General features: G+C 43.2%; 1 protein-coding gene across 2 annotated transcripts in view; it reads right to left on the bottom strand.

Moving 5' to 3' along the window:
- Positions 1-1,561: 1,561 nt before the first annotated feature.
- The window catches only part of LCP1 (lymphocyte cytosolic protein 1), a 108,078-nt gene continuing 82,446 nt past the window's right edge, over positions 1,562-27,193 (bottom strand). For both annotated transcript variants that reach the window (XM_049853352.1, XM_049853351.1), the window contains exons 10-16: positions 23,620-23,815; positions 20,307-20,385; positions 19,230-19,344; positions 18,000-18,133; positions 10,647-10,770; positions 6,367-6,491; positions 1,562-3,035 (exon numbers count right to left, since the gene is read on the bottom strand). In XM_049853352.1, coding sequence (XP_049709309.1) covers positions 2,903-3,035; positions 6,367-6,491; positions 10,647-10,770; positions 18,000-18,133; positions 19,230-19,344; positions 20,307-20,385; positions 23,620-23,815 — 906 coding nt within the window. In that variant the 3' untranslated portion in view covers positions 1,562-2,902. The remainder of the gene's footprint in view (positions 3,036-6,366; positions 6,492-10,646; positions 10,771-17,999; positions 18,134-19,229; positions 19,345-20,306; positions 20,386-23,619; positions 23,816-27,193) is intronic.

Below are 27,193 nucleotides of genomic sequence, written 5' to 3'. Positions count from 1 at the left end.
CAAAACAAAAAAACCCATTGCCATCAAGTCGATTCTGACTCATAGTGACCCTATTGGACAGAGTAGAAACTGCCCCATAGAGTTGCCAAGGAGCACCTGGTGGGTTCAAACTGCTGACCTTTTGGTTAGCAGTCGTAGCACTATGCCACCAGGGTTTCCAGACAGGTTCTAAAGTGTCCTAATTTCCAGACATATGGGAATCCATTTTATTCCAAAAACTCTGCAAGTAAGAAAACTTTACAATTTTTCTCATAACGACATCTATTTAACACTCCTACTCAGTCAGGAAACTGTTGTCTAATGTAAATTAATTTTTTTAAGTTACTGACCCTTATTAAAAATCTAGAAATGCGCTCTACTCTTTGGACGTGTGTCTGTAAGGTATGGCTCATGGAGATGGCGGAGGGCTGGGCGATGTTCTGTTGTATATAAGGTTGCCATGAGCCAGCATCAACTCGATGGCAACTAACAATCGTGCCTGCTGCTCACTTCTCATTTGTCAGATCTCAGCTCTTCTGCAAAGCTTAGCAGACCCTTTATTCAGAACTCATTTCCCCCCAAGCTCCCAAAATACTTTGTTTACAAATTCCTTAGAGCATTTATCACATTTTGCTTTTTATTGCATATTGTGTGTGCGTGAGTGTGTGCACACTATCTCCCTGCTGTGTTGCCTGCTTCATCGGCCATAACACAAAGGTTGGAATAGATAGGCACAGGGATCCATCCTGGTTTAGTGATTCTTTGCAAAATAACTTGGAGCAGCTTAAGAGAAGGATCGTGTTTTATTCCTCAATGATCAATACCTTTGCTAGAACAGAAACTAAGTAATTACCTGTGGAATTAAAATTAATCTTCCTTGCAAAGTAGGTATAGGATTATTCGTTGTGGACTTATTTGCTGTGGCAAAGACTGAAACATCTAAATATCCATGTATAGGCCACTGGCACATCCATACAACAGAATGTGTCCTCGAGCGGTACAAACGGTTAATGCTTTTGGCTGCTAATCAAAAGGCTGGAGGTTCAAGTCCACCCAGAGGTGCCTTGGAAGAAAGGCCTGGTGATGTACTTCTGAAAAATCAGGCATTGAAAACCCTGTGGAGCACAGTTCTACTCTGACACACATGGAGTCACCACGGGTTGGAATCGATTTGATGGCAACTGGAACTACCACGCACCTATACGGAAGATTGAGGCAGATTTACTTGTACAAACATAGAGCAATCTCCAAGATAGGGTATTAAGTGAAAAAGGTGAGATGCAGAATGATGTATGTGGTATGCTAATATGTTATAAAAAAGGGATGTGTGTGTGTGTATAAATATTTCTGGAGGGACACACATATCATTGGTAATGTGGCTGCTGCCCAGGAGGGGACCTGAAGGCCTGGCACAGAGGCAATGGTGGGATGGTAAATTAGTGCTCCGAGAGAAAAAAAAAGCCCTGATTTTTAGGGTTTGATCATTCCTGTGGTGTAAATACCCCCACCATGGCCAATGAATGAATTAATGGCTTATAGTACACTCTTATTAAATCTTCAAAAGGAAACATCTACAGACACCCAAAATACAGCAACATTTTATTTGGAGAGATCTCAAGCATTATTTTATCTTCATTTTCCACTAAGGCAGTAACAGTCTTCCTCCCCGGAAGCAGATGGGGAAGAATCATCTGAGACTACATTAAATTCAGACGAAGACAAAGCCAACCACTTTGCATTCAGGTACAGAAGAAATACAGGTCATGGGCCCAGATAAGCCACATATCGGCTTCTGGAGCCCACTGCCAAGGAAGAGACCCAGGGTGGTATATTTCAATGGCTTAGGAAGATGGCTAGGTCCCATTCCATTCCCTCCCTACAGAAGAAGCCTCATCGATGAGCCCTTTCGCCCTGAGAGGGAGGTCTGGTGTTGGTTCACAAAGCTGTGCTGCTTTTTTGCTTTCAGTTGGTTTGGTGGAAATTGCTTAATCTACTAGGGCTGCTAAGTTTACACTGTTCTGGTTTTGTTTTGGAATTGCTTAAAAGTCCAGTAAAAAGCTCTTTGTAAAGCAAGTCAGCCAGGTCGCATCCAGCTGATACTCATTTTACCCTTGACATCTGGCTAGATGTGTGTGTGTGTGTGTGTTCATTGGCACAAGTAGTCCCCTGAGGTGTGGGGGGTGGCAAAAGGCTTCTGTACTACCAAAAAAGTAAACACTGAAAATATGGCATGGCAGTAATCAGATACTCTACAATCTGCGAGAAAATGAAGGCAGAATAGGATTGCTTCCAAATGTCACCAGATATTTATTTAAACATCCACAATAACTAGGTCTAATAAAAAAAAAAAAAGGTCTAATAGGCAGGGTTAAACATATGGAGAGGCAGCACCCTAAAGCACAGATCTTAGTTATGGCTCCACGCTGTCGCCTAGTGGTTTTCTGTTCCATTACACCTTCCTTGGATTCAACCTTTGGCCAATAGCTAAGACTCTACCTGCTAGCACAGGTATTCAAGATGTGTTAGCTCTGGTCCAACCCTAGATCCTATAGTTAAAAACAGAGAGCTTCTTCCTGGCAGAAAAAAAAAAAAAATTGATGACATTTGGGACCCCAGTTCTGGGGAAAGGTTCTGGTGATCAGGCTTACTTTTGCAGGCCACCCAAAACTTGTGGGACTAAAACAGGCTGACTGGCTTGTCAGATGCTCCAAAGGGCCCAGAGCCAAGGATGGCCAGCAGAGATGGGCCACAGAGGGGCGTCGTTCTGGGAGGGTGGAGAGCAACGTCATGGGGAGACAGAGTGTGGAAGGGGGAAAGAGGAGAGGCTTGTAACAGATCCCCAGGCTTCCTGGGAGGGTTCTGGGCCAAGCAGCTGGAGGGGTATGTAGGGGGGTGGTGCTGGCCCCATCCCACCCACTGGGCTTCACACCCTCTTCATTCCTTTCCCCATGAGGCAGGCGAACACTGTCATGACCATTTTGGGATTGACTTCAACCAGGTCTTCTGGAAGGGCATACACCCGTGCTCCAATTTTCCGGGCCATGGAGATGGCATATCTGAAAGGGAGAAAAGAAGAAAAGATGAGGAGAGTTGAACCCCAAAGGAGGCAGGGGACCCCCAGGATCCTGGTTACTGTTGATCAACTTTCAGAAGAGAATTCACTCCTGGTATGTCTGGAGCCAGCCACTGGCTTCCTCCCATTTTTCTGGGCTTCTCTTGGCTGGACAAAGTTCCTGACTCCATCAGACTTGCTGTCTAGCCTCGTGATAATTACATATTTATTATTTGTCCTTGAAGACTTCCTAGTCCTCACTTCCTTCGATGCCTGGAACCATGAGTATTCTCTTGGGCTATACAGCATACGGAGTCCCCGAGTGTGCAAGTGGTTAATGAGCTTGGTTACTAACCGAAAGGTTGGAGGTGTGTCTTGGGACACAGGCCTGTGACCTACTTCTGAAAAATCATTCATTAAAAACCCTATGTGGCACAGTTCTACTCTGACACACACACAGGGTTGCTGTGAGAATTGACTCGATGCGACTGGTTTGGTTATGCAGCGTAATGCCATAGAACTGAACAAGAATTTGTGCTATGAAAAGTTTGCAGACTATATTTTAACTACAGAAACATTTCTACAAGGAAGAAAAGAGGAAAAATGAACCTATAATACCTAAACTTTACACATCAATTCTTTTTTCCTGGTTGCATTCTCATCCTTGCTCACATACACGTGTATTTATTTCTGTTACTATGAGAATAGCCAGAGTCTTATACATTTTCACATAAGATTATCGTAGCTGTATCAGAACATTTTTGCTCTATTTATAGTTATATAAGGATAACTTTTACTAGTTGTAATTTATTTCCCAATGAACCCACACTACTCCCTGGCAGTTCTTTTATTCACCTCATTTATAATCTGGTAGCCTCACACAAATGGCTACTGCAGTCCCTCTACTTTACCCAAGGCCCTATCCTCCCTTCTGCTCTCCTAAATAACTTTAACTCTTACTTTATTGATCAAATTAAATTAAGAGCATCAGGCAGGAGTAGTCCCATCCTTTTTCTTCTGTCTTAATTATTAAGGAGCCCTGGTGGTGGAAACAGTTAAGCACTCAACTGCTAACCAAAAGCTTGGTGATTTGAACCCACCCAGTAGCTCCACAGGAGAAAGACCTGGCGATCTGCTTCTGTAAAGATTATAGCTAAGAAAACCCTGTGGGGCAGCTTTACTCCATCCCGTGGGATCACCAAGAATCAAAATCTACTCAACAGCACACAACAAGGACATCTTAATTGTTAATTCTTTTTAAGTAACTTTTTTTTTTTTACAGTAAAATCTAGAGAAAAATGCTTAAAAGTTAGAAAAGAAGCTTTAAAAAAATTCATGCAGAATCTTGTCACTGTGGCATGACCATTCTTAGCATTTTATGAGTTCCTTTGTCTGTTTTTCTAAGTAACTTTGTATCTCACCCCTACAGGACTGCCTAGGAATCTGAAGTCAGACTTTGAATCTCAGCTGCACCATTTAATAATTGTGTGACCCTGAGCAAGTTTCTTAAATCTAATTCAATCCCCCTTGAACATCTGGACTCGAGGCTTTCTTTTTTTTTTTTGTTTAAAATCTCTGAGTCTTCATATGTGTTTTTCCCTCTGCCTGGGATATTCTTCCTGTCTCCTTCACCTGAATACATCCTTCTTACTCATCCTTTCCATCTCATCTTAAAGGTTATTTTCTCTGCAGAGCCTTCCAAGGCCTTCTGATGGGTTCAGTCCCTTTCCTGGGCCCTTCTGTATACTCCATAGCACCCATCACACCCCGTCATAACTGCTGGTTTATCATTCATCTTGACTCCATTAGACTGTGCTTACTAAATGCATGCCAGGACGCAGGTCCCCACTTTCCCACACAGGGGACAGGGGGAAGGGCACTGATGGGTTAGAAGGCAGGTCTGCTGGGCGTAAGTCTATTGTGAGGTTTATTCCTGCTCTGAGCAAGGTGCATCTCTAGAGCAGGGGTTAGCCAATGCTTCTGTAAAGACCAGACAGTAAGGATTTTAAGCTTTGTGGGCTTTGTTGCAACTACTCAACTCTGCCTGTAGTAGGGAAGCAGCCACAGAAAGCAAGTGAACAGGCGTGGCTGTGTTCTAATAAATCTGTATCTATAAAGACAGACAACAGGCCAGGTTTGGCTCATAGACTGTAGTTTGCCAACCCTGGGCCCTGTAGTAATCATTTGGCAGGTGGCCTGATTGTAAAACAAATGGCAGGTGCTCCCCATGTGGTAAAGACTCTGGCTTTGAACCCCACCACTGCCCATGCATATCCATGGATATTGACAAATGGGGTGATCGCATTTGGGGCCAGCCATACACAAGCGTTAGGGAGGAAGTCTTCTGCAGAGTGTGGTTAGGAAAAATTGGTTTTATGAGACTAAAGGTGGTCCCTGATTCACGACATACTCAGTTATGACGAACCACACTTACGGCCATCGGTTTTTTGTTTGGGACGTCTTATTGTTGGTGACATGGACTATGTACAATGTTGCAGCTCATAACTTGCCGATGTTATCATTCCCAGACGTTCAGTTTTATGATTTACTGTTCAAAACACTGCCGTGGAGAGTTAGTTTTCTACACTAAATCAGGGCCTTCAGTGGCTTGAAAACATGGACCCAAATGCTGATCACTTTGCTCAAGTCAACAGGCAGATTCAGGAAGCCGTGAGATGTCACCACGAAATATACAAATAAAAAAAGAAAAGGAGCATACAGGCAACTCTCACTAATTTTCTGACTAGAAACACCGCTCCCATTCCCAGGGATATTCCAGATGATCCAGAACCTTCCACAAATGGAGTTATTACCACAGCTGACAAAATCCAATGCCATCCAACTCTTCTTCATTGTCAGAGTAAATTTTTATGATTTGTGTATTCTTTTATGTACATATGTATTAAAATATATCTATAAGTTTGTATGTAATGTTTCTAACTCCCAAAGACAAATGAAGATTGGCTTTATAAAGATACTGATAATAAAAGGCAATAATAATGAAAACTAAAAAAAGAAAAATGAGGTCCTTGACTTACATCAGCGACTTGCGAGAGAGTTGTTGGGACAGAACCCTGTCATAAATTGGGGACTACCTGTACAGGCTTGCTTATCAGTTGCAAGACTACTCTTGCTTTTTTCTTGTTCCCATTCTAATACAGAAGCCTTAAACTGCTATCGTACCACATCTAAAATGATGACGAGACTACAATGAATAACGAAAACGAAAAAAAAGCATCGGTACTAAAAACAAACGAAGGCACTAGCAATAGGCTTTCCAGCTATTTCATTGCCAGTCTGGTCCTTTGCTCCAGATCTCAGGTTCATTTACGTACTTTGCATTGTTGAGCTTCTCCTCATCATCCAGGTTCTCAGTCTTCAGAAGGTCATAGTTAATGGAACCCGGTTGAATGGCATCAATGAGATCCAGAACAGGCAGGCTTGTGCTAATCTTCGGGTCCTGCACAGAGAGAAAGGGAGGATTTTTCAACATGTCCAAAAGTTACATCAATTTGACTCAAGGGAAATAGATGTTTCTTTCCTCTTTGACATAAAATTTATACAACCTGGTATGGAAAATGCCACAGTATTCTACACAGTGTTTCAAATCAACTGTAGTTTCTTTAGGAGGATCAGTAAGTTCCTGGTGGTTTACTAAGCAGAGAAACCCACTGTCTGCCAACCAGAAGCCAGCTGTGGTCAGGTCAATCCCAACACATGGCAACCTCATGTGTTGCAGAGTACAACTGCACTCCATATGGTTTTCAGGGCTGTGGGCTTTCGGAAGCAGGTCGCCAGGCCATTGTTTTCACGTGTCTCTGGATGGACTTGAACCTCCAAACTCTTGGTTGGCAGCTGAGTGCGTTAATGGTTTGCACCATTCAGGGACTCCTGTCTGCCAACAGGGATGAACTTATCCTCAAATAGTGAACTGAAGAGCGTTAGTACAACTAGAGGAAAGCACGTTGCTGTTGTTAGGTGCTGTCAGGTCAATTCCGACTCATAGCAACCCCATGTGACGGAGTAGAACTAGGCTGGGTTTCCTAGGCTGTATACTTAGTGGAAGCAGATTGCTAGGTCTTTTCTCTCACTGAGCTGCTGGTGTGTTCCAACTGCCAACCTTTTGGTTAGCAGCTTAACCACTGTGCCACTGGTGCTCCCAAGAAAAGAGCAGAGGTTAAAATATAATTCTAACTTAACTATGGGCAATGTAGTGACAGAAGGAGAGAAGGAATGCTTGAAAAAGAAACCACAAGAAAGGAGAGGCTATAGGTGTCTAGAGAAACTTTTGCTTCATTTTGAGAGGACATCCCCGAGGGGACTGGCAGGGAGAGTGACGAGGGTGCAGAAGGACATAAGCTTCAGTGACTGCTCCTTTCTTGGAGACCTCAGGAAAAGAGAACAGTCCGTGGGCCCATGGAGACGGTGAGGACAATTTTGTGATTAACTGCAATCACCAAACCGTTGCCGTCAAGTCAATTCTGACTCCTAGCACCCTATAGGACAGAGTAGAACTGCCGCACGGGGGCTTCCAAGGCTGTACACCTTTACGGAAGCAGACTGTCACATCTTTCTTCCATGGAATGGCTGGTGGGTTTGAACTGCCAACTTTTCGTTTAGCAGCCAAACACTTTAACCACTGTGCGACCATGGCTCCCAGCACTTTCTCATAGGTTGTCTCACTTGATTATCACCAGGTGCCCTAGGTGTAGGGCTACTCTTAATTTACAGAGTTTCTGATGTCAAGTGAGTTGCTGATAAGCGGTGGAGCTGGGATTTGGACCTAGGCATTCTGACATAGGAGATGCTGGTTAAAGTGCTTGGCTGCTAACTGAAAGGTTGGAGGTTTAAGTCCACCCAGAGGCACCTTGGAAGAAAGGCCTGGCAATCTACTTCCAAAAAATCAGCCTTGGAAAACCCTATGGAGCACAGTTCTACTCTGACACACATAAGGTCACCATGAGTCGGAGATGACTTGATGGCAACTAGTTTTTTTTTTTATTCTGACATGAAACCCTGGGCTCCTTCTTCGGCATTTGTAAACAGTTTGATGTTCACATGCAGAGTTGTGATGGCTCCTAAGGTGTGAATGTGCAAATCTGTGCAGCATCTGCTACTCCCACCCGACTCTCTCTCCTCTTCCACCAGGAAACCTCAGTCCTGGGGAACCGTGCGATGCAGACAGGAGGTCCAACTGCAAGCCACTGTCCAAGCACAGTGAAGTCCAAGGACTCTGGTACTTTGAGGGCTCACATCAGAACAGATTCTAAGGAAGAGATAGGACCCAGGACGCTTGCAAGATGCTAGGTCTGTAGTATCAGTCTGCTACTTAGGAATGATATATTTAATATATTTAATGGGTCCGTTTTTATTTATTCCTGGTTAATAAAATGGCTATCATGAAATTAAACTCAGTAATCATAATCTAGCTTTTCGCCAATAGCTTTAGCTTCTGCCCTCACAGAAATATTTGGTGAAGAAGCACAGAGGAAGCAAAATGGGAAGATTTGTGCTTCATCTTTATCCTAACTTTCCGTCCACAGTCCTGTGAAGGTGTTGACAGGCAGAGAAATGGGCCAGCAACTGATGGCAGAAGTAGCTGAGGAGGGAACCAGGATTGTTTCCAAAGCGGTTAATCAAGGGTAGGCTATGTTCATTGCTGTTAAGGGTTTTGTGCACCTAAAAGAAGTGTGCTAGCTAATGCGACATTTTCCCTTGGTACACGGTGTGGCCCTTTTTATTGACCTAATTCTGTAATGTCTTACTGGAAAGACAGAGGAGAGTTACCCCAGAGTATCACAAGGAACAAAAGAATTGTCACACATTCCCAAGAGTGAACCCCAGCAGAGCTTGCCAAACCTCCTCCCCAGACACCCCGGGAGCCACGGGCAATGTAATGGGCTGGAGCTTGGCTGCTAACTGAATAATAGGAATAGAAGCTTCTTGGGCTATTTCACTAGTCACTTCGTTCTGTTGTTATTTGTCATTGAGTCAGGTCCAACTCATGGTGACCCCATCCCCATGATTGGTTGGGAATCAAACTCTGTTCCATTGTGATTTTTTGGAATTAGATCCCCAGGCTTTCTTCCTAGTCTGTCTTAGTTTGGAAGCTCTGCTGAAACCTGTTCAACATCACAGCAACACACAAGCCTCTGCTGACAGACAGCTGGTGGCTGTGCGTGAGGTGTGTGGGCCAGGAACTGAACCTGAGTCTCCTCATGGGAGGCAAGAATTCTACTACTGAACCACCAATGTGTCAGTCACTTCCTAAGGAGCGGTTAAATGACCTATGATACACTCTGCTCTACAACCTCATCCCACTTATGGACCATCACTAGCAATTACTAGCCGGGACCTCAGGAAATGAGCTTTGATTTCCTCACCTATGGAATGAGGAAGACATAAAGCTTCCTTCCCAATGTCTGTGGGGATGAAATGAGAGAACATGAACAAGGAGTACTTGGCACTCAGTGTGCACTCAGTATTGGGAGTGCCCTTTGCCCTTCTCCGCTGCCTTTCCAAATCTTTCTGGAAGAATTGGCTCACTTCTGTCACTCGACACCATAGTGCCATTTCTGTTCCCACACTTGCTCAGCTCTCCAGACTGAACAGTCAGCTGGAGGTACGGCTAAGGTGACCCTTATCTGTGGTGGCTTACAAGGAGTGGCACACCTGGTATAGCCCTGCCCAGAGACATCGTCTGCCCTTAAAAAAAAAACAAAGCCAGTTGCTGTCAAGTCTCTGACTCATGCTGACCCCATGTGTACAGAGTAGAACTGTGTTCCGTAGGGTTTTCAAGACTGTGACTTTTCAGAAGCCGATCACCAGGCCTTTCTTGCAAGGCACCTCTGGGTAGGTTTGAGCTGACAACCTTTTCGGTTAGTAGTTGAGTGCTTAATCTTTTGCGCAAGGGACTCCCTTTGTCTGCCCTTACTGGTGGGGAGAGATGTGATTTTGAAGCCGGGGATGAATATCACAAGGAGTTACATCGCTAACCGTGGTAATATGCCTCCGAAGGCGTTTTCCCCTCCCCGAGAGCCTGGCCTTTGAGCTGGGAAAGCGTAGTTAAGGCCGCACACGCATTATGGTATGAATCACGTGTGTTTACGGCAGACTCTGTGAGTAACGTAAGACAGCCGAGTTAAGAAACTGAATAAATATAATGTGGTTATTAATAAAAATAAGGTTTGGATACAGTTATACAACAGTTTTTTCCTCAAAAAGCACCATGTGGGAGAACATTAAACATTAAACATTTCACCATTATAATGTTAAATGTTAAAATCATTAAAATGTTAAAAAATAGAATCATGGAACTGTGCACATTTAAATAAGACTATCATATTTTACGTTACTCGGAAAGAACAATGCCTTCAATGGGGTATTAAAAACGATGGCTTGATTATTATTGATTTTTATGGCAGAAAGTGAAATACAAGAAATCTGTCAGTGAAATGGCCTATAAACATCAAAACAATAATGAGTGATCCGAGGAAAATCAACATGGGAGGGGAGGCCTCAAGTAGCCAACACTGAAGGCCACTTTAAAATGCAGTGCAGACCATAAAGGCAAGCATAGAGTCAGGTGGCCCTTGCAGCAGACTAGGGATTTTACCTTGAAACTGGAGATAGATGAACTTTTCCCTGCTTCCTTCAATGTTTCATTCACCCAGTTGACAATAGTGTCATCATTGACCTTCTGCCCACCGCCAATATCTTCGAGGATATTCAGTGTGTACCTGGACAAAATCATGAATGATATCTGGAACAAAGTTGCTAAAGAATTCAACGTAACAGGAAGTAACTACGGTCAGAGTTGTCTTTTCTTTCTAGGCACACCACAGAAGATAGTGTAGACACCACTACATCCGAGGAAAAAAAGAATATATCACAGCATTAGTTTCAAACAATAACTTAAAAGGTAACTTTATGGTTGTTACAAGGAAATGTACAGGAAACACCTCTTAGTACTGTCACTGCTCTGTGCAGGAGGAGAGAACAGAAGAGAAGGAAAGGAAAAGGAAGCAAAGAATTTGAACCAGTGACATTTTTCTTAAAGGAACCCATAAAAATCAAAGAACAATTCAACGTTAAGAAACCGCAAGTAGCCAAAAAGAACACAGGGAAAATCTGAAAGAGTTTCTTCTTTATGTCAATTTTAAGCAGAAATGTTAGGCAAAGACGGAGAAAAGGTAACCTCTGGTCTGAAGGTAGGAATCACCTTAGATCCGTAGTATGATGAGGATTGAGGTTTGGGGGGAAACACTTATTAAGGAGATGCTTCAAGACCCTAAAATTCCATGGAACAGAGAAGAAGCAACACTCCCCCAGAGCTACTGCGTTCTGAAAAGGGAAAGCCAAGCCACTGGACAACAAGCAGGTGTGTTGACTTCATGGTTCAGTTTGCCAGAGGGGTCAAATGACACAAGAAAGACCTGCAAGGCTTGGATTGCAGTGTGAGTTTCTCAAACTGAAACTCAAGTGTCCTGCGATTAAATCTCTCCTGCAAGGGCCGACCTAAATGAGGTCACTCTCTACTTGGGTGCCCCAGGATGTTGCTCACATAATCCCTTGGGTACCTTCCTCCAGTTAATACTTCCGTGGGAGTATAACTCTCCACGATTTTCCACACGGTGGTCATGTCTATGCCCTGAAATAGGAGCAGCACCACTCTTCCTCTCGGTCAAAGCACCTTCGTGTCATTGTAGGTGGTAGTGAAATGGCTTCTGCAACCTTTCTCTGCCAAAAAAATCCTGTTGACCAAACTGGCAGCAAAGTCCTCTCGGTTATGCCTTCTGAATCTCTCTCAAATAACTGGTTCCCCCTCACTCTGTCACTTTCCCTCACAGTAGCTCCAATAGTACCTTTCTAAAGTACAGTCCAGGTCACATCATTCAAAGTAACTCCCCGTCGCTCAGAGAATGGAGGTCAAACTCCTTAGTAGGGTATACCAAACCAAACCAAACCAAACCAAACCAGCTGCTGCTGTGTTGATTCCGACTCATGGCAACCCCATGAGTGTTAGAGTAGAACTGTGCTCAATAGGATTTTCAATCTTTGATTTTTCAGAAGTAGATCACCAGGCCTTTTTTCCGTGGCACCTCTGGGCGAGCCTCCAAATATCGGGTTAGCAACCGAGTGTGTTAACTGTTTGTACCGCCCAGGGACCCCACGTGACCCTTTCAGTGCATCTCCGATTTCCTACTTCCCTTCTCTCTGTCCCGCCCCGTAGCTGTCCCTTCCACAGACACTTGCATTTCAAGCACACAGAGCAGTCCTCAGCTCCCTGCTCACACCATGTATCCTGCCTCCATGACTCAGCCCTGCTCTCTACCTGAGAGGCCCTTTCCCTCAAGTAAATTTCTAATCTCCTTGAGCAAGACCCAGCTCAAGTGTCACTTTTCCAATTAGCCCTGTAGTATATTCATCATTCTTGTTACACTTGGCTCAAACCTGTCTCCCAGAACTTTTGATATAACTGATGTGTATATCCCTCTGTCCACCATACCCCCCTCCCACATGTTCAAGGCCTCGGGTCATCCTGTCTTTGCAGAGGTCAGCAGAGTGCCTAGTACATATTAACTACTTGCTGCCCACTTGATTCCAACTCATGGGGACCCCATGCGTGTCAGAGTAGAACTTCGCTCCACAGGGCTTTTAATGGCTGATTTTTCAGAAGTAGATTGCCAGGCCTTTCTTCCAAGGTGCCTCTGAGTAGACTCCAAGCTTTCAGTGAGCAGCCAAGTGCATTAACCATTTGCAGTACCCAGGGACTCCCTAGTACATATTAACAACATCTAGTAAATGAAAGAGTAGAGTGGTGGGTGAAATAAATGAAAAGAGTGGCTTTTTCCCAGGGAAATCAAGGAACGAAACAATCTGGAGGAAGTACAGGTGAGAAATAATTAGCCTGGGCCTAGAGATGGGACCAAAATGCTAAGGAATAATTAATTACAAATGGGAGAAGTCCCAGGTGGATTTTCAAAACCTTCCTCATTTGGAAAAGGTCTTAGTTTTGACCTGTTCGTAAAGATTACGTCTACGATATAATTGGTTTCTTGTTTCCCAATAGTTAGCATGTGTATTATGTTATTAGCATTTGCTATAACACTTAAGAAGTTCTGCCTAACAGCCTTCTCATTGAGAAATGGTGGGTTAATGCTTGCCTCATCATGTCATGTCTATGTACAACCTGAGGAAAAAACCCATTGCTGTCGAGTCAATTCCAACTCGTCGCAACCCAATAGGACAGAGTAGAACTGCCCCATAGGGTTTCCAAGGCTGTAATCTTTACTGACGCAGACTGCCACGTATTTTCTCTGCGGAGTAGCTGGTGGGTTTGAATTGCCAACCTTTGGGTTAACAGCCAAGTGCTCAACCACTGTCCCACCAGGGCTCCTCGCCTGAGGAAACAAATGAATTTTTTTTTATCTTCTAGCAGCTCCACTCATTTTAGGACTTAATTCTTACTTCCTTTTGTCAGAAGTTACAGCCCTGCTTTACTGACAAACTCAAGTGGCCAGAAGCAGTACTTTCGACCCACCTTCTGAGCTACGGAAGTAAATGGTACAGAGGAGAGGCTTACCTTTATACAAAAATCTACCCCTGGGGGGGGAAAAAAAAAACCACTTGGAAACCCTGATGGTGTAATGGTTAAGAGCAATGGCTGTTAACCAAAAGGTCGGCAGTTCAAATCCACCAAATGCTCCCTGAAAACCCTACGAGGCAGTTCTACTCTGTTCTGTAGGGTCGCTATGAGTTGAAATTGACTCGATGGCAATGGGCTTAAGGAACAGGGGTCCTTATAGAGATGAAGAAAATTGTGCTGGTGGCTTACTGCATTCTGGGGTTTCAGAATCGCCCCTCACAGTAGGACACAGAGTTTTGGGGAGCACAAAGTAGCCTTTCTGTCACCTCAAGTAAGATAAAAAAAAAAAAAGAGTTTTAAAATGAATGAGATACCCAGTTGTAAATACAATGATAAAAATAAAGGACAGAATTTTTCTGGATCCTCGACTTGAGACAGTGCACTTGGCAATTACTCATCTACATGTAGAATCAACATTTTAAAAGAAATTAATTTGGTGTGCGTCTATTAGAATTTTCCTTTTGAGACAATCATTCCATATTGTCAAGCATGTTTTGGGGTAACTGTAATTAAATGGAGCCCTCTAGATGGGATCCCAGCATCACTGGTGTTTGCAAAATGCACTGTGTTGAAAAGCTCTCAGTCAAAACAAAACAGCCGCACGAGCCCCAGTTTTATCCAGCTCTTCATTCCACAAAACAGGACTGGGGAGGTGTGGACGTGCTGGCAAGAGAGGGGGTACAATTTTTGCTTGCCTTCCTGCCTTCCAATACTTGTCTTATTTATTTAACATTTGGTGCCGAGAGACAAAACTAATAAAACATTTTTTGTTTTTCAAGGACTATTCCAACCTCTCCATCCCAGAACCATAAAAAAACCAAACCTACTGCCGTCGAGTCGATTCTAACTCCTAGCAGCCCTATAGGACAGAGCAGAACTGCTCCATAGGGCTTCCAAGGAGGGGCTGGTAGATCCCAAGTGCTGACCTTTCAGTTAGCAGCTGAGCTCTTAACCACTGCGTCACTAAGGCTCCCTCCATCCCAAGCTTGTTTTAATTTTGGGGTGTCCACTCATTTGCCTGCCTCAGAGTCTGCTCATTCCCTTGAGTCTAACTATCATTGCTGCCTGCCATCAGCCTACTTGTTTCAGGCCTTTGTCTCCAAATTTATTCACACACAATTTGTCAGCTTTCCAATCTGAGAACAACTTCCAAACTACTGAAGGAAAGGGACGTTTAAGCACACATCTCTCATTTGTTCTTGGGGGGGAGAATGACATGCTATTTATTGTGCAGATAAATGACCAAATTAGCACATCTGTGCAATCCACTGAGGTAAATTCCAGCTAGAGCTGGCTGTAAATTTAATAGATCTGTTAATGTGCCCAAGCAAACAAACAAAAAGTCCCTTCTGGTGGCATTTAAAAAACGATCAGTCATTTCTTCCCCTTCAACAGTAATGCAGTTGTCTGCACCCTTTCTTATATGTACAATTCTTGTGTAGAAAAGGGTCACAAAAAATATGGCTTATTAACCAGATGGAGGCAGCAGTGGATTAGGACTTATCATGTTCATAGCGAACTATAGGACAGACTAGAACTGCCCCATAGGGTTTCCAAGGAGCGGCTGGTAGCTGCAAACTGCTGACCCTTTGGTTAGCAGCCATAGCTCTTAACCACTGTGCCACCAGGGTTCCATGTATATATGTATAGAACTTAGCAAATATATATACATACATACATGTGTAAATGATACTTATTCATATAAAGTATGTCTTCTGACCACACTTTTTTAAAATTTCTGAATAAAGATCGTATTACAAGGTGCTTTTTTTTTTTTTTTTCAGATATTATGAAATTCAAAACAGAATAGAGCTGGCCAGAGTTTCTTATCACTAAAACAGAATATTTCAAAGTGTTTTATATCTGAAACACATGACTCAATTTGACTATTGCGACTAAAATGACTTTTGCTTTGTTTTTCAAGCAACCAGTGCCAAAAGTCAGTCCGTTAAAAATTAAGAACACATATGAAAAATAATAACAAATAGTTTAGAAATCATTTCTCAAAATACGCTGGGGAGAATGGGCCCTAAGGAACCTTCAGATAGGTTCTAGATATATATAGTAAAATAGAAGATGTGTGGAAAGCTATATAGTTCTGGGGATCTTTGTGCCAGAGAAACCTTGTGGCCTCTGTCTTCCATGATTAAAGACAGCCTAGCTGAGAGAAGGGTAGTGGAGCTTTATATTTGGTAAAGAAAATGGGAATCAGGCAGTGAAATTTATTGTGATCACTTCTGATGACCCTGTATCATCTGGAAACACTGACACAGTTACACTGAAGACTTGTCACGAGTATCAGGGTCTGCAGACAGTGGCCTGGGAATAAAGGAGAAGTGCCTAGAAACACCACAAAGCCTGTCTTTGCCATTACCTTATTAGACATAACGTAATGCGACAAATGGTTTCTGGGGCTCCCTTCCAGATAGAAAAATGAATTAAGTCCTAGTAATATCAGCTCTATTTAAGGACGTAAGATTTCTGTCTGGTCAGAACCGTCAGTATAGGGGGAATGAGCAAAGCGTTTAAAAGTGAACTACTTCATACTTATGGATTTGCTAACTAAGTTTCTCCCAAGACCTGTGCTTTTATACCAAAAGTGACCCTATAGGACACAGTAGAACAGCCACATAGGGTTTCCAAGGCTGTAAATATTTATGGGAGCAGACTGCCACACCTTTCTGCCATGGAGCAGCTGGTGGGTTCAAATCGTCGACCTTTTGGTTAGCAGCCAAGTGTTTTAACTACTGTGCCACCAGGGCTCCTTCAAATGTACCAGGAGTCCCCAGTGGAGATGGGAAGGGTACAGAAGACATATTTGAAGAAATAATGCCCGAAAATTTTTCCAAATTTGATAAGAATTATAAATTTGCAGATCCAAGAAGCTCAACAAATCACAAGCAAAAGAAACGCCAAGGTACTTCATAATCAAATTGCTTAAAACCAGTGATAAAGAGAAAATCTTAAAAGCAGCCAGAGGAGAAAAGATATATTACATTCAGAAAAACAAAGATAACAATGACAGCTGGTTTTTCGTTGGAAACAATGCACTCCAAAGGGCAGTGAAACAATATCTTTAAAGCACTGAAAGAAAAAAACTGTCATCCTAGAATTCTGCGCTGAGAGAAAACATCTTTCAAAACCAAAAATGAAATAAAGACTTTTTCAGACATACGAAAGCTGAAAGAATCTGCCAACAGAAATCTTTCAGGTAGAAGGAAAATAATACCAGACAGAAACCTGGATCGACACAAATGAAGAGTGCCAGAAATGGTAAACATATGGGCAAATTTAGCATACTTTTCCCCTTATTTTAAAAATCTTTTAAAAGGGTAATTAACTATTATTGACAAAAACCAGTTAAATGTAAAAGGAGGGAAAAAGATGCTGTGCTAACACAAATCAAAGGGAAGCTGCTATATTAATATCAGAAAAAATAGATTTCAAAATCCTTATAAAGATTTACAAGGATTTTGAGATGCGGAAATTATTCTGGATGATCCAGGCGGTCCTAATGCAATCACGAAGGTCCTCTGAAGTGAAAGAGGGAAGCAAGAGAAAGATGTGACAATGAAAGCTGATGTCAGAGTGGTGTCATCGCTGGCTTTGAAGATGGACCAAACCCATTGCCCTCAAGTCAATTCCAACTCATCGTGACCCTGTAGGATGGAGTAGAACTGCCTCACAGGGTTTCCAAGAGTGCCTGGTGGATTTGAACTGCTGACCTTTTGGTTAGCAGACAAGCTTTCACTAACCAAGCTCTGAACCACTGTGCCACCAGGGTTTCCGTGAAGATGGAAGGGGGCCACAAACCAAGGAACGTGGGCAGCCTCTAGAAACAAACATATCCCTACAGCTTTCAGGAAAAAAACACAGCCTTACTGACACCTTGATTTTAGCCCCATGAGACCCATTCTGGATTTCTGACTTCCAGAAATGTAGGATAATAAATTTGTGTTGTTTTAAGCCACTAGGGGGGAAAAAAAAGAAAAAGTAGATTTCAGAGAAAAGAATATTACCAGGCAGAGAGAGGGCCATCCCATAAAGATCAAGGGGGGATTCATTAAGAGGATGTAGCAATGGAAAATGTCTATGAGCCTAATGACAGAGCTTCAAAATACCTGAAACAAAAACTGAATGAAATTAAAGGAGGAAAACAAAAACAAAACAGGAAAAAAACAAAACAAAACACTTCTTGGGTTATTAAGTTTAACTTAAAAAATAGCTTTCTGGGATTAAACCACATTCCTGAAAACTTGCCAGCATTTTTCTAGGCCAACAGTACATTCAAGAAGAAGCCATTTCCATGAGTTTCCCTACCTTCTCATTAGCTGCCAAATCAAGGCCAATGTCAGAGTGCGGTTTCCTTCATTGAGATCTTGTCCAGCAATGCCAACCAGGGAGAACTTAGCTTGATTCTTCCCCAATTCCACTGCGTAGTTACAGTTCTCAAGCTGTTTAATGAGCATGAAGTAAAACAATTTCAGGTCATCGTCTCTATGATGATAAATGCCATGTAAAATAAGATAGTCAAAATAAAGACACAGAAGGAACCATGGACGGTCAGACTGAGCGATCTCTCAAGTTTCTCCTGCCTCTGCAATTCTAGGATTCCAAACTCGTTCAAAGATTTTCCATCTTTTCTTCAATAGAACCCCTCACTTTCACCAAAAATATTCGGAGCATGCTCTAAGTGCAAAACCAAAATGAATTCATTATTATAAACATGTTCATGGCTACCCAGCACTGTGACACCATGTGTGCTGAATACAACTGCACTCCATAGGGTTTTCAAGGCTTTTGGAAGCAGATCGCCAGGCCTGTCTTCTAAAGCGCCTTTGGGTGTGTTCAAACATGCCAACCTTCTGGTCGAGCGCTTATCCATTTGCGACGCCCACGGACTCTTATTATAAACATTTTCATGGCTATACCACACTATGCAAATAGAGAACCCTCCTCAGTTACCTGTCCATAATATTGCTAAAAATAGCTGAATTCACAGATCACCACATGGAAAATGTCTATTCTCCATCCTATATGCACCTAGTGGGCTGACAGGCGGGCAGGTATTCCTGTGGCTATGCAGAGGTCATTACGAATTGCAGAGGTGAGAATTGGTGAGAAACGGTTGTGCCAGCCCAACCCTATTGCTGCTTTGACAAAACAGTGTGTTCCCGCCGTGTTGACAGTAGACAAACTATTTGTACAAGTCACACTGTCGGTAAAAGCTTCAGTTCTTTGGAAAATTACATTGAGGATCCTGCTGAGGGAAAAACAGCACGGTGGTTCTGCCTGCTGTAATTATCTTAATTAGAATTTTTACATCATGAAGTTTACAGACATCCAGCATAGAAGTATAAATAGGGAATCAGCTAGAATAATGGAATTTCTCTAATGAAACTAGCCAGGTTTCTGATTGCTGCACTGTAATTTAATCCCTGGATAAACATTATTTATCTAGGTCTGGCCTCCTGATAAAGAATTACATAGTGCCCTTGCAGGCTGATGACTTCACCTGCCCATTGGGACATCAGAATAGCCACTGTTTACCTTCTTCATATTGCCCCCCAGTTTGGGGTATGGTGGTTTGTTCACTCTGTTCCAGTCAACAGGGACTTTAATCTTTTCATAGAGTTGGAAGATGACCAGGGCATCTGATAAGTCACTGAACAAAAACAAACACAAAAAGAATGCTCAGATACCCAATTTTTAGGATGGGCCTACAGTGGGCCAAAAACGAAAACAAACAAACAAAAACAAACCCACGTTGTTGTCGAGTCAATTCCAACTCACAGCGACCCCATAGGACAGAGCAGAACTGTCCCATAGGGTTTCCAAGGAGTGGCTGGTGGATGTAAACTGCCAACTTTTTGGTTAGCAGCCCAACACCATGCCACCAGGGCTCGAGGTACTTCTTTACGTATTAGCTCGAGGCACATTCACACAACCCTGCAAAACTGGCATTAGTTGTTCCATCTTTAGAGGTGAAGAAAGTACAACTCAGGGAAATCCAGGCATATACCAAGGGCTCCCCAGGTGTGACTACCTATGCCCTGTCACCAAGACATGCTGCCTCCAGGAAAAGGAATGTGGCTCTAACAAATGGCACAAACAATAAAACAGTTGCCTTCAAGCTGATTCCAACTCGTGGCAACCCCACGTGTGTCAGAGTAAAGCCGCGCTCCATAAAGTTTTCAAGGGATGATTTTTCAGAAGTTGATTGCCACGCATTTCTTCTGAGGTGCCTTTGGGTAGACTCGACCCTTCAACCTATCAGTTAGCAGCCAAGTGCATTACGGGGACTAGAAGATACTTAACAACTGCAAATTTAACATTTATTGTTTTAACTGCTCGTAAGTTAAAGTTATAGGCTTGTGACATGTAGTAAGCACATCATTTGGCTGAAGCATGCCTTTGTGTTAGACCCCCAGCGAGGCTGGTGTATGGAAGTGGGTTTCTCAGCTGAATGCCCAGCATACACAGCTCAATTGGGCACTGTTTTCCCTTCTCGTCAAAGTACACACATTTTTGTGACGAGAATTATGCACCACAAAGCTATTTGGAACTCTGAGGATGTTCTAAGGTCTCTGCGTCTCATATTAAAGATGAGAATCCAAATATTCTTACCTGTACAAATGATTGACTCGAGGGTTCACTCCCAAGGAGTTCATCCAGTTCCTAAATGTCCGCTCCTCCCTCGTCTCACCTAAATGAACAAAGACCAGGGATCTTTCAAACCCAACTAGTTGCTGCTGAGTTTATTCTGAATCATGGTGACCCTATGGGTGACAGAGTAGAATTGTGCTCCGTGGAATTTTCAATGGATGATTTTTCAAAAGTAGATTGCCAGGTCTTTCTTCCGAGGCACGTCTGGATGAACTCAAACTTCCAACCTTTCGGTTAGCAGCTCAGTGCTGAACCATTTGCACAACAGGACTGCCTAAGTTCAACTAAAGAGGTCATTAAAAACTGAAAGTAGAATGAAAAAAAAAGGTAAATAAAATAAACCTGGTGGCACAATGGTTAAGTGCTTGGCTACTAACGGAAAGGTTGGCAGTGGGAACCCATCAGCTGCTCCGCAGGAGAAAAGACACGGCGATCTGTTCCTATACAGACTACAGCCTTGGGAACCCTCTGGGGCAGTTCTACTCTATCCTATAGGTTTGCTAGGAGTCGGAATTGTCTCGAGGGCACACAACAATAACAAAATAAACCTTAATGAGTTTGGTTAAGGGCTGCTATTCTATGCTTATTTTTTCAATTCAATTTAACATGTATTTCTAAGATGCCTAGTAGTATTGCACGAGATACCCTGTGGGGAAACTGTTCGAAATTTGTCTTCACAGGCTTCCATTTTTTCTGGGTAAACAAGAAATATAAGACACCAAGCTACTGGAGATCATGCAAGCTAGAGGCCTAAGATATGAGGCAGCCACATTCGATATCTAAGTTGAAACAGGGGAAAAAATACCAGTAAAACCAGTTGCCCTCGAGTCAACTCCAACGTATGGTGACCCCATGTGTGTCAGAGTAGAGCTGTGCTCCACAGGGTTTTAAATGGCTGAATTTTCAGAAGTAGATCACCAGGCCCTTCTTCCGAGGTACCTCTGGATGGACTCAAACCTTCAACTTTTTGGTTAGCAGCTGAGTGTGCTAACTGTTTGTACCTCCCAGGAACTCTGGGGAAATAATGTTATTGTTGTTGGGTGCCACTGAATCAATTCTGACTCACAGCAACCCCATGTGATAGAGCAGAACTGGCCCACAGGGCTTCCTAGGCTATCATCTTTGTGGGAACAGATTGCCAGGTCTTTCTTCTGCACAGCAGCTGGGTAGGTTTGAACCTCCAACCTCTCAGTCAGCAGCCGAGCACATAACTGTTGTGCCACCAGGGGGAAAACAGTGTGGATTAAATCTGGAGGGAATGTGCTTTGAGCTTCACCTTAAAGGGCTAGTAAATCTGGCTAGGAGAGAGGAGAGAATTTGGGGGGATGGAGCGGGGTGGGGTAGGAAGTGGTGCAGATATGAACACAAAGGGGCGGCAGGCAAGGCCTCCATCAATCACGTTAGGAACAGACGGGCCAGGGATCCATGCTATACAGGACACGGAGATACGGCGTCCAGAGCCTGAAACCGGGGTCAGGGCCGTCTGAAGGCCAGGTAGCAGATTTTGCACTTGATGTATTAGACAACGTCCTTCATGATAGATTTTTTTTTTTTAATACTATAATAAATTCTTGAGCAGGGCATAGATACAAGGCAAGCCGAATTGCGATGTGCCTGTGGCAGTGTGCAGACTGATTGGAAGGTGGGATGAATATAAACTAAACACACAGAAGGGCTAGTGCTTGGCACTGGGGCCCACTCAAAGGCTTGACAAATGGAGGAACAAGTCCCTGAGACCAACTGAAATAATCGGCATATGAGGTAATAAGCGTCCAGGAGAGCAGAAAGGGAAAACAATAATCTCAAAGACATAGCAGAGGAAGAATTATTAGTATTTCTGGGTTTACTAGATAGAAGGGTGAAGTAGGAATTGAAGTGGAACTCAAGGTCTAGGGTTTTAGTAACTAAAAGAAAAATGGTCTGATGGATGGAAATGGAGAATTTCTAAAGGGGAGCTGATGGGAGGGGGGTGGAGTAAGGGCTGGAGGGGAAAAGGCAGTAAAAATGAGTTGATGACGACTCATGGTGACCCCACGTGTATCGGAGTAGTGCTCCACAGGATTTTCAATGGCTGGTTTTTGGAAGTAGATCACCAGGCCTTTCTTCTGTGGGACCTCTGGGTGGACTCCAACCCCTAACCTTTCTGTTAACATAGAGTGTGTTAAACATTCATACCACCAAGGGACTCTGGAAAGGCAATGGGGGAGCTTGCAGGCGCGTGCCGTCTGGTGGTTGACTTTCAACTTATAGCGATCCCATCTGACAGAGTAGGGCTGCCCCATAGGGTTTCCTACACTGTAATCTTTACAGAAGCAGATTGCCAGGTCTTTCCCCCACAGAGTCACTGGCTGGGTTTAAACCGCCAGCCTTTCTGTTAGGAGCTGAGCGCCTAACTGTTGCACCACTAATTCCATTTTGTATATGTTGAATTTCAAGTGATAGTGAAGGGCCCTAGAAGCATCTGGAAATGGGTGATTAGAGGGCTTAATGGAAGTCACCAAAATATACAGATCCCTGGCCGTGATTTATCAAACGGCACGAACACAGCAGTGCTGGGACAGGGATTGACACTGCATGTCCAGCTGGAGGAAAGCACTGCTGGAAAAGGATCAGCCAGTACTTGAGATCTGTATTTCCTTGCTTTGGTGATATTAATTCTTATTTCAATACTAGGATTAGTTCATGATGGGAAAAAATGAAATAGAAGTAAACATCTCTGGCACTGTTATCTATATGCTTTTCCCCCAGTGTCTGGGCATTAACCCCAAAACCACAAATGTCAGGGATTTTGCCTCAAAATAGCATTCTGTGCCCCCATAATCCAAAACCGAATGAATAAAACAAAACCAAAAAACTCAGTATCTGTTAGCTTATCTAAGTCAAATATTTTTAGTGATAACTGGTTGCAATTTCTTGCCTCCAGGAATTAACACTCAGTCCATTAAGTGTATAAATTAGGTTTTGGGGACTCAGGGTTTATTTCATCCGATAATTAATATATTGTCTCCCCTAAATCATTTAGTTCTGATAATGGATGCAGCCTATGTATAATGGATGTGATATAATGGTATTTAATTATTCCTGCTTGGCTGTAATTGACTTGATTAATCTGTTTATTCTCTTTGTTATTCTCTTTGTTACTAGAGAATTGATGACCTGTTTGCAAGTCTTTCCCAGCTGTGTGAAGGGTCTGCATTTGCTTGGGAGGTGATTTTGAACTGCCATTGAATTAGAATTGTGAGTGCTTGTCCTAACATCTTAAGCAACCTGTTACCTTCAAGAGCCCCCCAGTCGATGTCCTGGTTCTCTGGTTTGTGCAGGGCAGGGTATCTGTTGAAGAGGTTGGCAATGAAGGCCAGGTTCAGCTTGGGATTCCCTCGGACCACATCAGTGGCTGTGACAAACTGCCGGCAGCCCAGCCTCTCTGCCTGCTGCAGCATACACTCTGCTCGCTGGATGTCATCCTTCTCCTGCAGTGAACAAGGAGGGCGCAAGGCTGGGTCAAGGTCGCCACGTAGACCGTGAAAAAGAAGCAAGCATCTTACCAAAACCCTTAGAGTTTATCTAAGGTAGCCACTTAATGTTTTCTGCCGTAGAGATGGCCCTGACTCATGGCAATCCCATGCACAATGGAACAAAACACTGCCTGGTCCTGCACCCATTCCCAGTATTGGGTGCAGATCAGACAGTGTTCCACTGTGAACCATACGGTTTTCACTGGCTCACTTTCAGAAGTAAATTTGCAGGCCCTTCTTCCTAGTCCGTTTGAGTCTGGAAGCTCTGCTGAAACCTGTTCAGCATCACAGCAACACGCAACCTCCACCGACAGATGGGGGGTGGCTGCTCATGAGGTGCACTGGTGGGGACTCAAACCTGGGTCTCTTCCCTGGGAGATGAGAATTCTACACTGAACCCCCACGGCCTCATTAACACAACATGTTGCCCCCACAGACTTTTAATCACAGCACGCTATTACTTAAATTTGCCTGAAGTCAAAATCAGAAAATCACACGTAAAAGGAATCTTAGAAGTTAAGGCACTGAGTCCTCCCAGCTCTTTACGAGATCATTTCAGATAAATGGTTGGCTGCCCTGTTTTTAAAGCGATTCAGTGGATTCCATAATCTTATCATTTACATTGGTCTTATTTTCAACTATTAGGTTCCCTCTTTATTACTTTCTTAAACAGACTTCATGAGATTTTGTCCGCCAAAATATTTATTTATTAAGTAATCATTTACATTAGTTCAAAGATAACCTATACCTGCCAGTAAGGTCTGTCAGTATGAGATAACCACCTTTCCCACTCCGAGTTGGTATACTTGCAGCCCAAGCAAAACACACTTGATTATTACTGGGCTGAGGGTTGGGGACCATGGTCTCGGGGGACACCTAGCTCAAGTAGTATAACATAGTTTATCAAGAAAATGTTCTACATCCTACTTTGGTCAGTAGTGTCTGGGGTCTTAAAAGCCTGTGAGCAGCCATCTAAGATGCTCCACTGGTCCCACCCTATCTGGAGCAAGGAATAATGAAGAAAACCAAAGACACAAGGAAAAGATTAGTCCAAAGGACTGATGGACCACAACTACCACAGCCTCCACCACACCGAGTCCAGCACAACTAGATGGTGCCTGGCTACTACCACTGACTGCTCTGACAGAGATCACAACAGAGGGCCCAGGACAGAGCTGGAGAAAAATTGAGAACAAAATCCTAACTCACAAAAAGGCCAGACTTGCTGGTCTGACAGAAACTGGAGAAACCCCAGGAATATGGCCCCCGACACCCTTTTAACTCAGTACCGAAGTTGCTCCTGAGGTTCACCCTTCAGCCAAAGATTGGACAGACCCATAAAACAATGATACAGGTAGCTCAGCCATGTATACGAGACTAAATGGGCCCACCAGCCCACAGGCAAGGGCAAGAAGGGAGGAGGGGACAGGAAAATTGGATGAATGGAAACGAGGAACCCAAGGGGAGAAGGGGAGAATGTTGACACATCGCAGGGTGGGCAACCAATGTCGCAAAACAATGTGTATTAATTATTTAAAGAGAAACTAATTTGCCCTGCAAACCTTCATCTAAAGCACAAAAAAAGAAAAAAATGAACTTGATTATTTAGTTAGCCTATAAAATATTATTGATAAATATATAATATCACTTAGGCTTTTGCAGACTTCAGATTGAGTCTATTCAAATAGTTCTAGAAAATCCCCAGTCATTTGTAAACAAGAAGAGTAAATTTTGTTGAAATATGATCCCCTGTTCTGAAAGATCTTAAGAGTCTACGAAATTACCAATGTTCTGAAAACAGAACTTTAAACGAGAATTACTTCTCAATGTGATGCTTTACTAAATAACACTATACATTTCATGAGCTTCCCTTCTCATTTAGGGGTAAGTTAACTCCACTATCAACTCATTGGATTTAACACCAATGACATTAAATCAGGCACAGAAATGGGTAAGGTGACTTGATAAGATCAATTTTAAAGTGGAAAAACTGATGTTTTAACATTCAGACGCTTGCTGTGCCCACTGTGATTTTAAGGGTCCTCAAACCAGACTCTTCTGAGAACTCACAAGATCCTGTCCAGTTCCTTTCCCCCATTACCCTCAATGGTGTAGTGAGGCAGCGTGGTGGCTGGGTAAATTTTGGAGCCAGATACCACGCACTAGCTCTGGGGCCATGAACTAACTATTAGCTTCTCTGACCTTCTGTTTTCTCAACTATAAAACAGAGTTAATAATGCCTACTTCAGTGATATTTGTGGGATTAGAGGTAGTGTGTGTGATATGCATAGCATGGCACTTGGCACAGAGCAGAACTCAGCAAGCGGAAGTGACGTGGACTGCTGTGACTAAGAGAAAAGAGCCCCAGCCTGGAATCACATTAACTACCAATCACGTTATCCTGAATATATTAACGAACCCTTCATTTGGGTCACAGTTTTTTCCCTCTCTAAAAAGGGAATTTATTTATTTGTATAAATATCCCATCTCTCTCCAGAAATAAGATTCCAATACCTAAAAAAGGAAAAAAATACTACTTCTTGGAACTATACCACAAAAACAAAACAAAATCTGTTGTCGTCAAGTCGATTTTGACTCATGGCGACCCCATGTGTTACAGAGTAAAACTACTCCGTAGGGTTTTCTCGGCTGTGATCTTTATGGAATCAGATTGCTGGGCCTTTCTTCTGCAGTACCACTGGGTGGGTTTGAACCACCAACCTTTAGGTTAGCAGCTAATCACAAATCACCCAGAGGTCTTCTTGGTGCTGTAGAGACTATTAAATGATGAGACACATACAGAACTGGTAGTGTGGTGGATGGCACGTAATTAGTATTAGTTTCTTTCCTTCCTTAAGGTTTTTTTTCCCCCCTCAGATTCAATTTCCCACAATTATTATCTAAAACTGTAGGTTTTACCAGGCACACTTAGCTTGAAACAGAATGCCCCAACTCATGATTGTCTGGGGTCTTAAAAGCCTGTGAGCAGCCATCTAAGATACTCCACTGGTCCTACACCATCTGGAGCAAGGAATAATGAAGAAAACCAAAGACACAAGGAAAGGATTAGTCCAAAGGACTAATGGACCACAACTACTATAGCCTCCACCACACCGAGTCCAGCACAACTAGATGGTGCCTGGCTAGCACCACTGACTGTTCTGACAGGAATCACAATAGAGGGCCCAGAACAGAGCTGGAGAAAAATGTAGAACAAAATTCTAACTCAGAAAGAAAGACCAGACTTGCCGGTCTGACAGAGACTGGAGAAACTGTGAGAGTATGGCCCCTGGACACCCTTTCAGCTCAGTAATGAAGTCACTCCTGAGGTTC

The sequence above is a fragment of the Elephas maximus genome, chromosome 14 (assembly GCF_024166365.1).
Source record: "Elephas maximus indicus isolate mEleMax1 chromosome 14, mEleMax1 primary haplotype, whole genome shotgun sequence".
NCBI lineage: Eukaryota > Metazoa > Chordata > Mammalia > Proboscidea > Elephantidae > Elephas > Elephas maximus.
Note: the sequence above shows the minus strand (reverse complement) of the source record. Positions and strands in the feature narration are given on the sequence as shown.